Here is an 18,541-nt window from a genome sequence, read left to right on the forward strand (position 1 = left end):
CCCCGGTCCTCCCGGCCTTTCCCAGGAAGACGTCTCGGCTGCAGATTGTAATATGAGCGCAGGACTTAAAGCTGTCACTCAAATCTGTGCTGTGACCTTTCAGGAGAAAAGGCTGTTTTTCAGACAGTTTGCAGGAGTCGACTGGATGAAGGTTAATGTGTGTGTGTGTGTGTTCGTTTGTGTACTTCTATCCTTGTGAGAACTGACCTCACTGAAGATATTTTGACTCGGTGCAACTTGACCCCATGTTTTACAAACGGAAAGGCAACACTTAGTAGGTAACTAAATGCTTTGGGCTAAAAATACCCATCAGCTGCCGGGACAATTAACCTGACGGTGGGTTTCGTTAATAACAGAGATGTTTTAAGATTCACACTGGGTTTAAGTTAAAGCTAATTTTAGCTGCTGCTCTGGAGCTTTTGAACAGCCACTGAAAACTTTCCCCGCTCCATGTGTATGATCATAATGAAGATAAGTCCATTAGTCCATTAGCCCATTAGCTTAGCTTAGCACAAAGACTGTAAACAGAAGGTTAACAGCTAGCCTACCTTTGTTCAAAAGTAAAAACAATGCCCTTTTAAGTTCAAAATAAAGTAAAAAATATCATATCATCCTTCGGTCAGAGACAGCTGGTTATTTCCCTCTGGGATTTATGCTAAGCTAAGCTAGTAAAAAGCATTCGTGTAAGAGAGTGGCATCTTCATGCTAACATGTAGCTTAGCTTAGCATAAATTCCAGAGGGAAATAAAAAAAAAACACCATAATAAAATATCTTGTATACATCACAAATTTAGCTTTTTACAGATATTGATTAATGTATTTAAGTTTCTTCTGGAATTTATGCTAAGCGAAGCTACACGTTAGCATGAAGATGCAACTCAAGTAGACAAACGCACATTTCAAATGTCGCATGTTGATTTTTAAGAAAGAAAAAACTTAAAATACATTTATCAATATCAGTAAAAAGCTTTCGAGTAAGAAAGTGGCATCTTCATGCTAACATGTAGCTTAGCATAAATTCCAGAGGGAAATAAAAACAAAAAACCACAAACATAACAAAATATCTGGTACACATCGCAAATTTAGCTTTTTACAGATATTGATTAATGTATTTAAGTTTCTTCTGGTTTCCCTCTGGAATTTATGCTAAGCTAAGCTACATGTTAGCATGAAGATGCAACTCAAATAAACAAACGCACATTTTAAATGTCGCATGTTGATTTTAAAGAAGGAAAAAAAATTATACATTACAATACATACATCAATATCAGTGAAAAGTTAAATTTGCCATGTGTACCAGATATTTTGTCATGTTCGTGCATTTTTTATCATTTTAAAATATAAAAATACACTAACCTAAGCTGCAAATACATAATTTTGTTTCACAGCAAGATCATTTTTTTAAATAAATAAAATAAAAGCAGCCAATATTAATTAATCAGCCTTAAATCTGTGCGTTTAATTTCCTGCAGTGTAAATAAATAGTTTCCAGAGCCGATTGTGGCATATAAAATTAATATAAAACAGAGAAAATGAGTAAATATTTCCCGTTTGAGAAGCTTCCACTCACACTGACATACGTCGCACCCTGCTGCCTTTTAAAAACCGCCCCTCACAGCCGCTCTCTTCCCTCCTCTGTGCTGTTTTGACGCCAGCTTTGACTGATGCTCACAATAAAACACAAAAAGGCCACAAAGCTCGGCAAGCAACCAGATACATTTAATTAGATAATTGATTCTTTTCCACCCGCAGACTGGCTCCCAGTATTCTTACAGTGTTGCCGGGGAGGAATATGATTCTCTTTGAGCCCTGGATAAAGCTGTAATTTCATCCAAAGCAGACAATCAAACATCAGGATTTAAGTCGCGCTGCCCATGAGCTATTTCTGACGGGCAGCTTGAAGGGTCCTCAGTGTCGAGGCATTGTCGTCCGACTCCCGTGTGACCGCACACTGATACAGTGGCTTGGGCGCATTGGGGAGTAAGAACACAGTCTATGGAATGACTCTGTTTACTGTAGAAGAATAGAAAAGGCCAAAGAAAAGCCAGACGACGTGAGTGAATCTGAACCACGACATGAAGGCAGTAAGGAAGCACAGGCTGCGTCCTTGACGTTAGAGACTCTGGAGCAGAGGCCGGCAGTCGGGACGACGGGAGTTGAGAAAGATGCATGTTAAAAAGATGCTTGGAACAATTCAGAAAAGAGGCGTTTTCACCGATTTACGGTTAAAAATGTAAAAGACGTGGACGATTTTGTGCATCTTCTTTTTGTTTTGTGAAGATTTGCAGAAAATCTCTTAAAACGTGTTCGTTTATCTTTTGCTGCTGATGTCTGGGTGATCTAGACACTGTTTTTTTTTTGGGTTGAATGCACACAAATCTCGTTTTCACACAATAAAAAAAACAAATTTTACTTTTTTTATATATTTAAAAAGTGTTTTGACCAAAAGCATCAGCTCAAACTCCAATCCTCGTCCTCTCAGCAGGCCTCCGACTCCACCAAACATACACCCCAACACAAACACGTAATAAACTTCATATAAATATCTTTTAAACATTTGTAAATTTCCTGTTATTGTTCAACACGTGTAGCTTTGTGAAAAAAATAAAATAAAATGTAGGCACATTGAGGCAAATGTCGTACATTCATACGTTAAAAACATCAGCGGGACTAAATATTAAGAGTTGGCTGGATGTGCGTTAATACAGCAGGTTTTAGATCTAAATAAAATTTTAGCACATGATTTAAAATATATATATATATAAAGAAAACAATAATAATATATGATGCCCTTTGTAATATATTAACATTCAATCTCTACAAGTGGATTTCTGCCTACGAAATAGCTGCAGTGAAGAATGAAGAATAAATAATTGATAATAATAAACAGCTGGAAAATGTTGTCATGTAAACCTCAGAGTCAGCAGCAGTAGTAGTGCAACGGATGGAAAACACAGTATATCAGGGACGTGTGCTCTCGGGAGTTATTACATGACACCTGAATCGTGCTTGCAACAGAATCAGAAACGACGACATTCATTAGTGAGACTTTGTCCTGGAGGTAAATTACAGAGTTTCCTGGAGTTAACTGAGAATCTGGCGCCAACTACAAAGAACTTAAATCGTTTCTGAACTTCTTTCACTTCTCAAAAGCAACCGTTTGACCTTTAAATGTGCTTAGTTGATGGAATCTGGAATTGTGCTCGTGTCTAAACGCTAGGTGGTTAGCTTAGCTTAGCCACAAAGACTGGAAACAGGTGGAAAGAGCTAGCTAACATCGAGAGATAGCTCCAGATCGGACTGATGAACACGTTAAGTTCTTGTTTTAAGAGCTTTTCGCAGTTTTTAAGTATTAGCTGCCCTAAACGCGTTTATGCTAAGCTAAGCTAATCAGCTGCTCTGTATCTGTATCGATCTGCTAATACGCTAGCGGGAGACTCCAGATCACGGGACAGCAAGTTAGCCCGGTTTCCAGGCGAGCATAAAAACATCTTAACTTCCCAGAACCAGCAAGAGGGACTGAAAACTGAAATGACTTACATATAAGGACTTATATATAAGTCAGTTCACCGACTTGTATATAAGTCATATGTAAGTCTTCCCCTTTTCCTTCCCCCACTATTGTAATTTCCCCATTGCGGGACTAATAAAGTTTTTTTTTTTTTTCTCAATATATTTTCACTATTCTGAAGAAATTAAGTCCTAATGTTCAAATTAAAATTGTGTCTCTTCTGGCTGAAAATCACGTTTATGTCAGGTTCTATTCTACGGAGCACATCCTATTAAACGACCCGGAGTAACGCCGGCCTCAAGTAGCATCTAAAAACCCTTTTCACACTTAATATTTCCACTTATAAAACATTTGCATGTGCGTAAAAAGCTAATTTCCAGGCAGCTTATTTTCTGTTTTCTATAGCTGGCACCACATTACCGTTTCATTCCAGGAAACATTATTGGGCTTATTAGTAAGTTAACAAAAGATAAAAGCATAAAAAGCTGAAGACGCTGCGGATCGTGATTAAAAAGGAGTGTCGGATAAAGATAATTAAAAGACGTATATAAAACATCTGCGTGCTGTCAGAGGCACCACAACAAAAAGCTTCCCGTCTCTGACTTCCAGAAAAACAAAACCTCAATCATTAGATACGATTTCATCCCAAACAACGCAGAGGAGTGCGTCTGATTTGGCCAAATTCCTCCGGCTGCGTTCCTGATTGCGACATTGTCATTCAAATGGCCCCATTTGCATGAGCTTCCCTCGTCATTACCGCCTCCAGAGGAGCAGCAGCAGCTGAGGGGGGGTTTCTGGGGGATCAGACTCCTCCTCCGCTCCGGTCCACCGACACCGGGCCCCTCTTATCCAGAGTCTCCTCGGCCGTTTTCATCAGGATGGCCAGGCGGCTGACCGACACTTGTCCCTTCTTCACGGCGCTCATCAGCTGCAGCGGGAACAGCAGAGGACATGGTACAGAAACGGCAAAAAAGGTTAACTTGTCAAACCGAGGCGAGCCGGGAGGGTGGGATTAATTATCCGTGGGACGACGACGACAAAATATACCCACAGCCTTCACATGCCCCGGGGGTTTAGGGGTTTTAGGAGTTAGAAATGAAACCAGCACCAGTTCTAGTTTTGTCAAAGCTGCAGCAGGAAATAAAAACCTCGTCGTAAATTAATCTAAAACACCAACAACTCCAGCTTCTTTTATTTTAATAATTAATCTTAAATCATTTAAAGCTCTGGACTGTGACGGATGAATCCATCACTAGTCACAGCAGCTTCACTGGGATTAATACACAGTGAAGCAGCGTTTTTTAACCTGCTGCAGCTTTAACACTTCCTGGACGTCCTGGGCGAGTTTTTTCCCTGCTGCCATGTTCGTGCGTGTTCACCCGAGGTCTTAATAAAGTTTTGAGAGAGGCAGCCCTTCTCAGGCAGGGCCGTCGGAGGGGAGGGGTGGAGGTTAACCGTCTTTCCCCGTGGACGCTCCGCTTGTACTCTACCTGTTTGTTGCCTCTTAAGTTGTCGCCGTGCAGGTCAAGGCGCACAAACAAACACACACACACACAGATTCGTCAGCGGCACATTTTCACTATTCTCAGAACCGCGCTGCTCGTTAACAGAGACTCGTCATCCGGCGACGACTCAAGTGAGAAAGTAATTTAGCGGCAGACGGACGTGGGGGCCGCAGGACACTCTTCAGGCCTCATTACACCGGCCGCCGACGGAGAGTCTCCTCTCTAATTAGCTCCACGGCAGCTGACCTGCCGCTTCAGACTTCACACCTCGTGTTTGCAGGATGTTCTCACTTCTCAGGTGGACGGCGGTCCCTTTTTTTTTTTTTTTTTTTTGTTCTTTTAACGGGTTAATTATCACGTACGAGGAGGAACGTGTTGCTTTTATCTGGTAATAACACCGCAGATGACAGACAGGAGGAAAGTAACACGGCTGGTTCACCTTGCTTCTGCTGCAAGTTGAGGCTGTGTTCATGAAGAATTAAGGTTAAATGTGGTCGCACAAAAAAAGAAAAAGATAAAGGCTAAATCTGTGCAGCGGCCGGCGTTCCCCAGGGACGCAGCCTTTGTGTCCTCCGTCCTGTTTGCTCTGCTGGCTGGAGAAGGGCAGGCGCTGACGGAGGTGTTAGGCATTAATGGTTGCTCTCATCACACCACACTGCATCTGCACGCGCCGAAAAAACCACGACGCCTTTGTCTTTGCTGCCTCGCCGAGTCTTTTATTGTCTCAAAACTAACAAAAAAAAAGGTGAATTTTATCTTAAAATAGTCGATAATAATTCTGGATTTTGTGCAACTAAGACAGAGTCAAATAAATGACTTCATATTTGCATTTTTATTTAGTTTATTTAGTAATTTTGTGTTTTTATTTGCAGCCTAACTTCTAGTTTTCTGTGCATTTTTAAAACAATCTTATTATTTATCTTATTTTTAATTCAAAAATAATGCAAAGTACATTTATGAGCCGTGCCTGGTGACGTTTCTTTACTTTTATGAAGACTGAAGGGTTAAATATATAAGATGTAATTTAAAGCTCAACATCTTTGGGGCCGATTTTAGGAAAAGAAATTCCTTCGTCCACTATTTTTGCCCGATATTCTTTCACACATGTGTTTCTGGCTCAGAGATCGACTTATTAACAACTGGATAATCTCCTCTCAGTGATCCTGAGCGTTTGCTTCCTCGCCTACATCGATTTCAGACGTAAATTTTGCAGTAAATTTGAAGTAACTGCTGAAATAAGCCTCAAATCAACCAAACTAGAACTCCTTTATAATTATAATTAACATTAACAGTGTTATAAAACATCTTAAATGTCCGAACGCCGCCTCTGAACGTTACATACCTGCAGGAACTCGTCGATCTCGACTTGTCCGTTCTTGTTGAGGTCCACCTCGTTAAGGATTTCATGGAGCGCGTTCTCATCAATGTCGACATTGATGCTCTGCAGAGAGGGAAAAACAAGAGGCGCGGTCGATAACGTGTAATGAAGACGAGCGAGTAAGAAAATTAATAAATAAATAAATAAATATATATATATATATATATATATATAGACTCACTTCTAAAACCCGCTGGACGTCGACGGTGGTGATGAATCCTTTGCTCTCTTTGTCAAACTTATGGAAGCGCTTCTTGTACCTGTCGGACACATGAGCAGGGAGAATTAGATTTACTGTCCAAAAACAAAAATAAACACATCAATGACTGAAGCGATGCTCACCTGACTATTTCCTGGTTGTCCAGGTTGTTCTCCGTCGTCTTGGTGAGCTGCTCAGAGCGAGACCTGTAGCCCATCTCGTGGTACAGAAACTTCTTGGCTGCGTCGAGCTCCGCCTGGATTCCACATTAGAGATAATTAGATGAGCTCGCAGAGTGCAATCAGCGAGGAGGAGGACACAAGCGCAGCAGAGAGACTTTTACTGCATGAAATGTCAAAAAACTTGTTTCTTTCGACCAAATACCTCAAAATAAACTTGTTCTGTTGTATTTGACAGAGAAAAGCAGCTGATTTATGACTTGAAATACAAAAGAAATGTTGATAATTCAGCTCTACATATACACCTCTACCTCAGACTTGAAATATCTCACAGAGAGTGTGAAGTATCCTGCTGTTAGATTTGGATAAAGTTGGGAGAAAACAAGCAGAACTCTTACTTAACCAGCCTGTTTACTCTTTCCTCCGCTGCTTAACAATCAGGGAGAGTTCAGTTTCCTTTCACTGAAAGCACAATGGGTGTGGACCTCTCTATTGTACACTGAGGCAAAGGCTGAGGCTTGAGAAAATAAAAAAAACTCGTGTCCGCACCGTCCTCCTCTCCTGACTCCAGCCCAGCTCTTTGCCCATGATCTGAACGATGCGAGGCAGGGCTTCGTCGGCCGCCTGCACGTTCAGGAAGCCGAGGCGCGTCCGCCGGGCGATGACGTCGATGGCGGTGCAGGCGTACTCCTTGATCGCGTACAGCACCTGAGAGAAGATCAGACGTCAGCTCTCAGAGACTCCTAAAAAACAATCAGCTGTCAGATGTGTGCGAGCGGCGCTGGCTTTACCTCGGCCTCGATGTAAGGGAACTCGGACACCAGTCGCTTCCCGACGATCGGCCACCTCTGCCCGGTGACGTGAGCCATCTTAGCCACGTCGAACGCCTTCCCTCCGTACGTCGAGGCCAAGTGTTGAGCCACCTGAGAGAGAGAGAGAGAGAGATGCCAGATACAGGATTTAAAAACTATTCTACTGTATTAAACTGAAGGAAAGAGAAGAACAGAGCTGACCTCATGTTTTAAGGCTGTTGTTAACACTTTTATCTGGTAAAATGTTAAAATCTGTGAAGATTAGCACCTCGGCTAAAGCGTAAAGCTGCTGTCAAACCATTTTCACAAAAAATTTAAGTTTCCTAAATGTGGTTTGTTTCCAAATGTGAAAATAAAACACTTTAATAGATCTCAGATTTTAACAGATGCAGCCAAAGACGGAGGATTAAATCTAAAATCAACGTGCGAGCTGCAGCCGCTGGTATCCACATGATCGATTCCACCTCTTGGGCGTTAAGCGATAAGCGATCGCGCCGCTTTGTCGATGAGGTGTCATGTGTTTACAGGACACGGGAGGCTATTTGCTATTCAGATCGTTGACTTGCCGATCATGTGAAAGGGCAAACGCTGTCCAAATACCAACAGTGACCTTTTAGGAATATTTGAGAGAGCCGGCTGCAGGAGCCTCTAATGAGGAGGAAGTTTACTGTAGGCACTCGGCGCCGCGGCGCTTTTTTCCCCCTCCCTTCACGCGAAACTATGTTCTGCTGCGTTTAATGAAAACGAACAGGCTAATTATTGGAGAGACGACGTGCCCTTACTTAATGCCATTGATAAATTGGACGGTGCGTTTCCAACGTGTGTCCAGTCTTTTGTGTAGTAGAAATGTCAGCTTTGTTACAGCAGCGGCTTTAATGTCAGATCCTCTGCTGAGTGTCTGAGCGGCGAGATGAGTGTGTGTCTGCCGGTGTGTACAGTAGCTCACAAACTTTCCTCTCTTACTGAAGCTCTCACACACGACACATCTAAAACCAACAGCTCTTCCACTTTTTCCTGATTCTTCTGCACAGGTTTTCTTTATCCTTTATTAATAACGCCGTCGTGTCTGACCTCTTTCTCCAGGCCGTAGTCCTGCACCAGGCGGATGTAGAGGGTCGGCGTCCAGCCCTTCCCTCCCTCCAGCATCAAACCGACGGTCTTGCAGGAGTCGGCTGAGAGGCTGTGTGCTTTAACGGCTGCGTCCAGAGTCTCCTCAGCCATGGACCTGTAGGTCGTCCACTTCCCACCTGAACACGGAGGACGTTTTGTTAAAATCAGATAATAACAACAAATAAATAAACGTCCAAAGAGACGTACCGGCGATGGTGACCAGTCCGCTGTCGCTGATGCTGACGATGTGGTTCCTGCAGATGGACTGCGTGTCTTTGGAGTCGGGGTCCGTCACCAGAGGACGGATGCCGCTCCACGCTGCCAACACGTCTCCTCTACGCACTGTGGACGCCATGAAGTCACAGTTTAATCACTCAGACGTTAATGGAGAAAATTAACGCACTTTAAATGCAAGAAGTCTCACAACCAGACCAGGGAGACTCTGGCTACGTTTACACAGACACTAGTGTTTCTCTACTAATCAGAATAAAACTGCTTCAGATCAGATGTAGAGAGGTATCTCTAGTTTCTCTCTGGTTACTGGACAGAAAGTGTTTGAAAAGATGAACCAAGCTAGAATCCATGTTGGAGACGACATCTCTGTCTTCTTCTTCTACTCTAACAATTCAGAGTCGTCAATAAAGTTTTATTTTGAGGCTGTAAACACATAAATCTGATCAGAATGAAGAGGTTTTGTCCGATTTTGTCTGAGCAAGTGTCGGCTACCTTCAAAAAAACCAAAACAAACACAGCTGATGTGTTATTCTCTTAACGTTTAAGTTTGTTATTGGGACCAAACGGCCTAAATGTCGAAGAATCTGGGCGATTACGAGAGAAACGTTTGACAGCCCGGCTCCTGTACCTTCTACGTCGGGGCTGAGATAGTTGCGGACCTCCCTCAGGATGAAGTTGATGTCGTCCTCCCCCGGGATGGGGTGAGCCGTCACGGCGGTGGGGGTGTCGGTCGTTCCGGCGATGGTCATCTTCTCCCAGGGCAGGAAGAAGATGACGCGGCCGTCGCTTGTGGCCGGGTCGAGGAGGCCCATGTTGTCGGGACTGTGGGACACATTGATTATTGGTGGAGAGGAGAGAGGGACGAGAAACAACAGCTGGCCAATTTGTGTGAGTGTGAAACACTGGGAGGCTCTAGGAGGAGCAGGAGAAGGAGCAGCGAGGAGAAAAGACAAAAAAACAAATGGGAAAAACACATACGGGGGAGGAAGAGGAGGAGGTAGAGGTAGAGGAGGAGGAGGTGGGGGCGGCAGATAGCGGCAGGATGAAGACGAGAGAAAGGGAGGAGGAAAGAAAATTAGGTGGTTGGCATTTCTGTTCAAAGGGCTCGCGCTCCCTCGGGTTTCACTCAATAAGCTCGGCTGAACTTTAAAATCCTCCGACTTCAACAAAACCACTCGGCTGCTCGGCTGTATCTCGACCGGAGGAGATTGTCCCGCGCATGTAAGCGCCGGTCTGATAATGGCTCGTATTTACACACAGGAATGAGAGGAACAACCACGGAGGAGTAAATGTGTGCGGGTCTTAAAGCGCTCGTGTCGTACCTGTAGTAGCCCGGGATGACGATGTGAACGCCAGCGCTGGGTTGGCAGATGTTGCTGGTTTCCTGTTTGTCCATCTTCCTCAGAGAGTCCGTGAACGGCCCGGTGGCGTTAATCACACACTTGGCCTTCACGTCAAACTCCTGCCCTGTGGAAAGAAAAGAGAAACAGATCCACATTTTACATATTTCTTCTATTTTTACTGCATTTTTGCCCCAATATTCAACGTCCTATATTGATTTTAAACCATTAACTCCAGGGAATCTTTCAGGGTGTCCAAAATGAGCGCACACAGCACGCCACACAAGCTAATATTGGTACATAACAGGTTATCCCTTCAAAGAGTCTCCGTTTATTCATTTAACCTTCAAACCGATCTGGACAGGGCAGTGCGTCCCCTCACCCGTGATGACGTCCTTGCAGCGGGCGCCGCACACCTTCTCCTTGCCCGTCCGCGGGTCCTTCGTCTTCAGCAGCTCCACCACCTCGGTGTAGTTGGCGATGGCGGCGCCGTGGCGGGCGGCGCTGAGCGTGATCGCCAGGTTCATACGGGCGTCATTGTGCTGCCCTGAAGGAAACGGAAGAAGAAGACGAAGAAGACGCTCGTTCATTTCACCTGAAACGTTTAATCGTGCTCCTACAGATGAGTTTTTTGGTTAAAAATAAAGTTTAAGACGTCACTTCAGGCTTGAGGAAGCTGTAAAATATATAATTTTCTACTTTATAGCCAAAACTGTGACAGATTTCACTGTTGGACACTTTTAAAGGAGGTTACAGCTTTAATTTAATATCAAAATCTGCTTAATTTTACGATTTGTGGGCTCAATAGCTGCCAATTTATTAGGAACACTTAAAAACTACAAAGCTACAAAAGCTCTTGTGTTCAGTTTATGCTGTTTATCATTATAAAATACTATCGTGATCTTCAAATGTAAATTCAAATGTTGGCAGAAGCCGAAAGAGCAAAAATGAAGGTGGTCTACGTCGGACTCCTTCCAACAGTTTCTCCCCAGAGGCTCAGTTTTATCTGGCGCTTCCTGTTTAGCATGCTACAGAACACCACCCAGCCCAATCAATATAAGAGGCCTGGATGTTTGCCGTCCCGGTATGTGTGTGCGCGAGAGAATAAAAAGAGTCTCTGCTCTTGTTGGCGGCGGCTGCAGGAGCAGCAGCAGCAGCAGCAGCAGCGGCGGCGGCGGCGGCTGTAACCAAGACAGCGGCAGAAATAGCTGCAGCTCCGACCGGCGACCGCGACGAAGACGGCGCTCTGTGCTCCACACCGCCGGGAGAGAAGGTCAGATTTCGAAATGTCACGGGCGTGATTGTTCCAGACGGCATAATTGGAGAAAAGACTCCCCCCCCCTCCTTACCCACTCACCCTACCCCCCACTCGGAGCAGATGATGGAGGAGGGGTGAGGGGAGGTGGAAATCAAACATATGCTGCTTCCCTTTTCTCAGCCTGCACCTCAGCCGGTTATATCTTCACACATTTAACTCAAACAACCATAATTCTGCACGTATTATATTTTATTCTGATAAATTAAAGCTTCTTCTTCCTCTTAGGAGCTCGTACTCAGTGACCGTCAGTAAACAGGCATCCCCTGGTATTTTCAGCGGCAGAAAGAAAAGTGACGCCTGCAGCGGGACGCTTGGTTCTCCGTCGTACCAAACCGGGAGGAACACAAACACACACACATACACACAAACCTTTACCGCCACGGGGACGAGACGCGATGCTACCAGCCTGTCAACACGCTTTCTTCAGCACCAGTGGAGACGGGAAGGCCTCGGGTTAAAGCTGCATCCGAGGCTCGCGTTCCTTTAATCTCTCACTGCGGCTTAAACGTCGAACTTGGAGACTTTAGAAACGTCTAGCTTTTAAATCTGATTTATTCTTCTGACTTTACGAATCAAGTATTCACTGTAGCTGTACGTGAACGGCTAGAGGAAGGTGTAACTTCTATTTAAGGGACATTAACGGTAACTCAGCCTCTAACTTTAGGCCTGAAATGGTTAAATATGCCGTGTTTCAGAAAAAGAAAGAGTGATTAGACTCTGACATTTTGTCTTGCAACGCCTTAAGGCTCGGACACACCACGCCGGAGACTAGAGCCAAGAACCAGCTGGTGCACACGTTCTACAAGGAAATAACTCTTCACTGCAGCGGCTCAACGACGGCCCGGCCTTCAACGCCTTTGAAGTAAACGGATGCGTCTGTAAAAAGCTTTCTGGACTGTTTACGTTTCAGAATCCTGCTCACGTTAAGTCACGTGATTCTTCGCTGCAGGAGGCAACGAGAAAACTGTGGAAAAGGGCAAATCTGACTCATCTGTCTTTTCAGGTTTACAGAAAATAAAGAGACGCATCAACAAACCGAGCGTGATTTTTCAGATAACCGTGCACACACATTAATGTGAAGGGAAAATAAAGCCTCCCTCCTCCCCCTCAGTCGGCCTGTGGGAGTAAAACGAAGCTTTGACTCACCGTCGTAGTAGACGATGGCTCCCACCAGCTTGTCTTTCTTCAGCATGGGGAAAAGCTCCAAAGCCTTGGCCTTAGTGAGGAGGTAGCTGCTCTTCAGACACTGGACCCCAGCCACCAGGTCGTACATCTTGATCCCTGCCCAGTAGTAAGGGAACTGCCACCATCTTGGAAACAAAACACACAGATTTAAGTTAAACTCTATAAGTTCTAACCCTAAAGACCTTATTATCACTGACGCTTACTTGTAAATAGGAAGCATGATGGGTAACGGCGCGGACAGGTGAGGCGCGATTTCCAGGAGGTTGGCTCGCTCATGCAGGGCCTCTTTCACCATCATGTACTGGTGATAACATTAAAGCACAGTATGAGACAAAGGTAAAGAAGAGAAGCTGAACCAGGTGAAAGTGTAACGCAGAGGAACCTGTTCGTAGTCCAGCTTCATGATGGCCTTCTGGAGGTAGCGGACGCCGCCGTGGATCAGCTTGGTACTCCGGCTGCTCGTTCCAGAGGAGAAGTCGTTTCTCTCCACGAGAGCAGTCTTCAGGTCTGGGACGGAGATTTTAAAAAGCCAGAGTCTCTGCATCAAATCAATTAAATCACAGAAACATGAGTTTGATTATTATGATGTGCCGGCGGCGAGCTTACTGCGCGTGACAGCGTCTAAGGCACATCCTGCACCCGTGGCCCCTCCTCCGACGACCAGCACGTCAAACTCCTCGGTGTCCCTCAGCGCCGCCAGCTGGGCCTGCCGGGACGGGAGCTCGTCGGCGAAGGGAATCCTCAGCTCCGCCTCTGCCGCCACGTGGGCCAGCTGAGCCTGCGACACAGACACCGGTGTCACACAGACCGAACGACGCCTCTTTAAGATCTTGTTAAATGCTAAATCCTACGTTAAGGAGGGGAGGAGGCAGCAACACTTCCTTCTTGAGCTGCATTTTGAACCATTATAAGCACATTACTCTCACATTATAATCACATCCTGAAATGTTTGCAATCATTTTCATACATTATGGATTTGACTGTGCAACGAGATGCCTGCTGAAATATAATGTAGGGTAGCAGAACATACCGCTGTACCGCTCTTAGCACAACAATGCACATTAATACTTAACTAGTGGACCGCTAAAACTCTTATAAAACTTTTTTTTCAGCGATGTGGAACAGGCTGCTATCAGAAAATATGTGTTTTTATTATATTTATTGCTGCAGATCAAGCTGTAACCTCGGGGACGGACAATTTAAGCTGAAACGTCAAAAAACGGCAGTTCCACAAATGTCCACTAGAGGCTTTTCTGCGAAATCGAGTCAATAACCGTAGAACTCAATGTTAAAATGTCGGAAATAAACGGAAATAAACACGTTTCTAACCTAAAAAAATCAAAAAGTGGTATACATCGCACACTGGAGAGTATTTTTGCTGACTTTATTTGGCGTGAACAACGCGTTTCTAACCTAATTAGGGGCGTGGCTGCTTTGAGTGACAAGTGCAGGTTGCTAGCTATCGGTCTAGACGCCCGATTTCCGAATTGGCTAGGAGTTTGGTGGATTCACGCAATTACCAAGATGGCGACGGGCCAGAGACGCAACGCTGAGCTTTAAAACAGCTCTTCAGTAATCCCGTGCTGCAGATATTAATAGTTTTGTTTATTTATTGTTCTAATAATGCTACTTTGATCCTCAAACCTTGAACTTCTCGGTTGAGCTTCAAATTATAATGTGCTTATGATGTCTCACATTTCAAGTGAAGTGTTGCTAAAGTAAAAAAAACAACAAAAAAAACAAAACCAACAGAGCATATTGTTGCTGTGATTAGAAGCAAAGCAAAGATTACAGAGCGCTAAGGGTTACGACCTGCTGCAACATGCTGCTCAGCGCCGCCACAGACCACGAAAATAAATCTGCTCAGGGAACATCATCTAAACCCATTGTCTGATTAGCGAAATAATTAAAGAAATAATCACAACTACGATTATATTAAAAAAAAAGAAAAAACTAACACACACACACACACACGGCTCCTCTCTGATATGAGGGATTTCACTTCTAATGAAATATTTATTCATCTTTCTCTTTAGCAGTTCAAGCTAAATGATTGCATCAAGCTGCTTTGAAGCCACCGCCGCATTTGACTTGCAAATAGTAGCGGGCGTTTTTTTTTGCAATTTAGGTCTGCAGCCGCAAACAAGGCGATGATATAATCATTGTCTATTTTTGATGATGCGCGCAGACAAACACCGCCACAGAATTAAGCGCCAGCGTGCCCCCCCTGTAATCAAGTTAAGTCAGAGAGCGGCACGGTGGAGGCTGATAGCCAATCGGCCGCTGCCTTGAAAACTTCTCCAAGCCATATATGCCCAAGACGGACATTTGTCTCATCAGCGTTGCAATTACTGGGATTAGAGGCATGCATGATTACAAACTATTGTGGAAAATAATTGTATTTCATCAGGGGTTGACTTCTTGCTTACCAATCCATGCTTGGTTGAGAGGACGACGATGGGCGAGAGACGACATTATCGCACCAGGACACAAGACAAAGTTTACATTAGGTTGTGCAGGCAGATAAAGTCTGGTATGTACTTATGACTAAAATAAGTCAGGTCAAAGGAAACACAGCTGCTTGTGCGGCTCAAACGAGGCCAGCACGGCCCCCGGTCTGACCAGTCGTCCCGCCTCGGCTCCCATTTTGCACCTGAAGCTTCTTCAGTCCTCAAGTTTTTGGTGAATGTTTGTGGATTTAGGTGCTGATGTGGCCTGGAGATGCACCCGCTAAGTGTTTGCATCAATAATTTACTGCTTGTTACACAATAAACAGGGGAAATTAAAGGGAAGAGTGTTAAAATGCTTTCTGGAAGAGGGTGAAATGTTTCTGGTATTTGTTTGAAAGCCTTATCCAAGAATTTTGTTTTTGTACGCATTAAACGAAACAATATGAATGTCTACTCTTAATGCTAAGCTAGCATTAGCTTCTAATTAAGGATAGCAGTATCAGTCTTCTCATCTAAATCTCTTTATTGCTTTTAAATAAGCCAGGTCACCGCGACCTTCTGTGAATTCGGTGCAGGTCAGAGTTCAGTGTGAGCGTGCCTGCTGGTGAAGCGTCAAATAAAAACTTAAAGACAGTAAGCACATTCCTAAAGCTAGATGGGACACGTCCACAAAGACTTCACTCCCTAAAGAGAAGCCTTTTTTTAAAAGAAAAGCATGCAAGACGCCGTTGTTGATTTGGAAACAAGACACTGGCAACTACAAGAAAAGGAGACGTTTGCTGGAGCACAGCTTACCTGCGTCTTCCTGTACTCGAGGAGCTGCGAGAGGCCAAACGCCGCAGCGACCGCCCCGCCGCCCACCACGGCCGTCCGTTTCAGTACCCTCCTAAACGCCATCGCCCCTGTTCAGTTGGGAAATAAAAGTTCAGGCGGGAGGCAAAGCAAAGAAAGCCGTGGGTTACAAAGCTCACGGCATGACAGGTGATCATGTGAAGGAGGCATGCAAGGCCGGCGAGGGAGAGTCCAAAAAGCTGCTCGTCAGGCCGAAAAGGCACATCGCTTTCTCGTGATGGCTGCGTGTCATCACCTCCAACATTTAAATCAGGTCATGATCAGATGAAAAGCTCATTAGCAGATTTAGGTGCATGAAAACTACAAACATGTCCTTTAATATCTTAAACTGTGAATAAAGTGTGATCCTATCCTTTGTCCATGTATGTTTGTGTGCTTAAGGGAAAGACCCTTTCCTGTTTTAATCACCTTTAAACTGCTTTAAAGTCTAAAAATATTCAGTTTATTCTCTTAAAATTTCTGTAAGCAACAAGATAAATGTTCAAATAACTAAACCACACATTCACCTATGAAGAATCGTGACGTTTAAAAGGATTTAATACTGTATATAACTCGGACAGCAACTGTTAAGGCCTCCGTTTGAATATTTTTATAATTGTCCTGAAGAACACGACACCAGCGCCGCCTGACAGGTTGCAAGCCTCAGTTGTCTCCAGGGGCAGTCCAAAAAATTATTTGCATTCCTGCCGTTACGCGCTTCGACTTAAGGTTTCCAGGGAGCGACACAGACTGTAATGCATTTTAATAAAACACGGCTACAGATGGCTCAAATGTCAGTAACCAGTTTGGTGTAACTAATGACCTACTACAAGTAGCATGCTGTTGTGTCGGTCAGATAGTAGCTCTCAGACAAATTATAAAAGCTTGTAAGTCACATAAACTGCAGCGATTTAAACAGATTATCTTAAAACTTTACCAAAATGAGTAAAATATGATATTATACAATGACAATTATGGTTTACTGAAACTGAACAATGTAATCTATCGTCATCACAACGAAATATCAGCCAGTAATATGAGAAGTGAGGCTGTTTGAAGGCAAAATATTGAGCTTCAGTGTGTTTTAAGTTTCTACCATTTGCCCCTAGCACAAGTTATTTCTAATCTAGTTTACTCTAATTAGTCCGTTCACAATTTAAATTCAAATTCTGTGAATTTCAGACAACTTGGTAAGAAAAAATTAATTTTAAGCCTCAATTTGGGTACTGGTTTTTCGTCAGTTATAAAATATCCAACTCTCGGCCGCTCTTTTGTGTGGATTTGCTGTGTTATAGTAAATTATTCCTCCTTGCCCTTCAAGGCAAACAATTTAAAGACGTCAACATTTCTGTGACTTAAGAATCATTAATTAAGAAAACAATTTGAGATGTTAAGTCTTGTCTTGTTAAGTATGTTTTTTAAATAAAACGAGGACCCAGTAAGTAGCCCTGAGGAACACCTGAGGCAGGAATTTGCTTTGAAGGGTGTAGTTCCTGTGGGTTCTCATAAACAGTGAGTTTAACAGCCACAATGTGAGGAACTGTTACATCAGCCTGAACACTCATTGTGACTCAGCAGAGATGGAGGGGGGCTTCCCAAATCAAGAAACGCTTTCCCCCATTGCGAAGTCCATAGACATTTTGTCCCTTTTTAAAAAAAGCATGCTAACTGGGAGCTGTTTCTGCTTTAGACAGCAGGTGGTGGCATATTAATCGCGTTGTACCGCATTCCTGTATTGGCCACAACACAAAGAGGAAGTCGGTGTGATGTTTGACAGGATTAAAATGTCAGCTCAGTGACATCTTTAAGGAAAACCAGCAACATGCTGCGTCTTAACGGTCGCCAATAAGCTCTTTACGTTATAAAAAGACGAGATATGCACTTGAACAGGAAGGGCTGGCCTTTTACATGAATAATTCAGCCGTTTAACGGGTTTTAAGCAGCTTAAAATAACACGTTAGTTAGTTTTGCTTGCCGCATCACAAGAGGTTATTGTTCGATATAATCTCTAGCAAAGAAAACAATCGTTTCGAGATGTTGCTCCGCATTTCTGGCTCTTTGCCAAACAAAACACACCGGTTAATGAATCGTTAGGTCGGTTTTAAAATGTCCAGAAAACATCGGGCGACACAAGAGACATTCCCACTTACAGGATTTCTTGGTTTGTGGCTGAATAAAAGTCGCTCGGAGCGATGCAGGGCGGCGACTGAGGGCATCGGTTGATATCCAGACCTGTGTTTGACAGTTACAACCAGGAAACTGGGAGCGCGGAGCGACGTCGCCGGCAGCCAATCAGGCGCCAGCGTTCAAGCGGCCAATGGGATTGGCGCGGAGGCGGGGCCCACGTCGTTGACGTAAAGCGAAGGGGGAGATTGCGCAACTCCAGTCTTCCCCTCCATCCTCCTGCTTCAGGATAATAATAATAAAAGAGGAGAAGTGCAGCCAGCTGTCGCTTCCTCCATCTCCAAGGAAAGAAAACAGGCAGAAAA

General features: G+C 44.1%; 1 protein-coding gene across 1 annotated transcript; it reads right to left on the reverse strand.

Annotated features, from left to right (window-relative positions):
* Window positions 1–1,303: 1,303 nt before the first annotated feature.
* gpd2 (glycerol-3-phosphate dehydrogenase 2 (mitochondrial)) lies at window positions 1,304–18,317 on the reverse strand. The gene is made up of 17 exons (XM_084574416.1): window positions 18,203–18,317; window positions 16,017–16,123; window positions 13,378–13,549; window positions 13,154–13,278; window positions 12,975–13,072; window positions 12,733–12,896; window positions 10,651–10,815; window positions 10,251–10,395; window positions 9,557–9,750; window positions 8,902–9,036; window positions 8,656–8,831; window positions 7,564–7,695; window positions 7,322–7,480; window positions 6,737–6,849; window positions 6,576–6,654; window positions 6,359–6,457; window positions 1,304–4,439 (listed from the first exon to the last, which is right to left on the reverse strand). Exons 2-17 carry the CDS (start codon window positions 16,116–16,118, stop codon window positions 4,314–4,316), a joined length of 2,184 nt encoding a protein of 727 aa, XP_084430542.1. The 5' UTR covers window positions 16,119–16,123; window positions 18,203–18,317; the 3' UTR covers window positions 1,304–4,313.
* Between the last annotated feature and the right edge of the window lie 224 nt (window positions 18,318–18,541).

The sequence above is a fragment of the Chelon labrosus genome (genome assembly GCF_963514085.1).
Source record: "Chelon labrosus genome assembly, chromosome: 24".
NCBI lineage: Eukaryota > Metazoa > Chordata > Actinopteri > Mugiliformes > Mugilidae > Chelon > Chelon labrosus.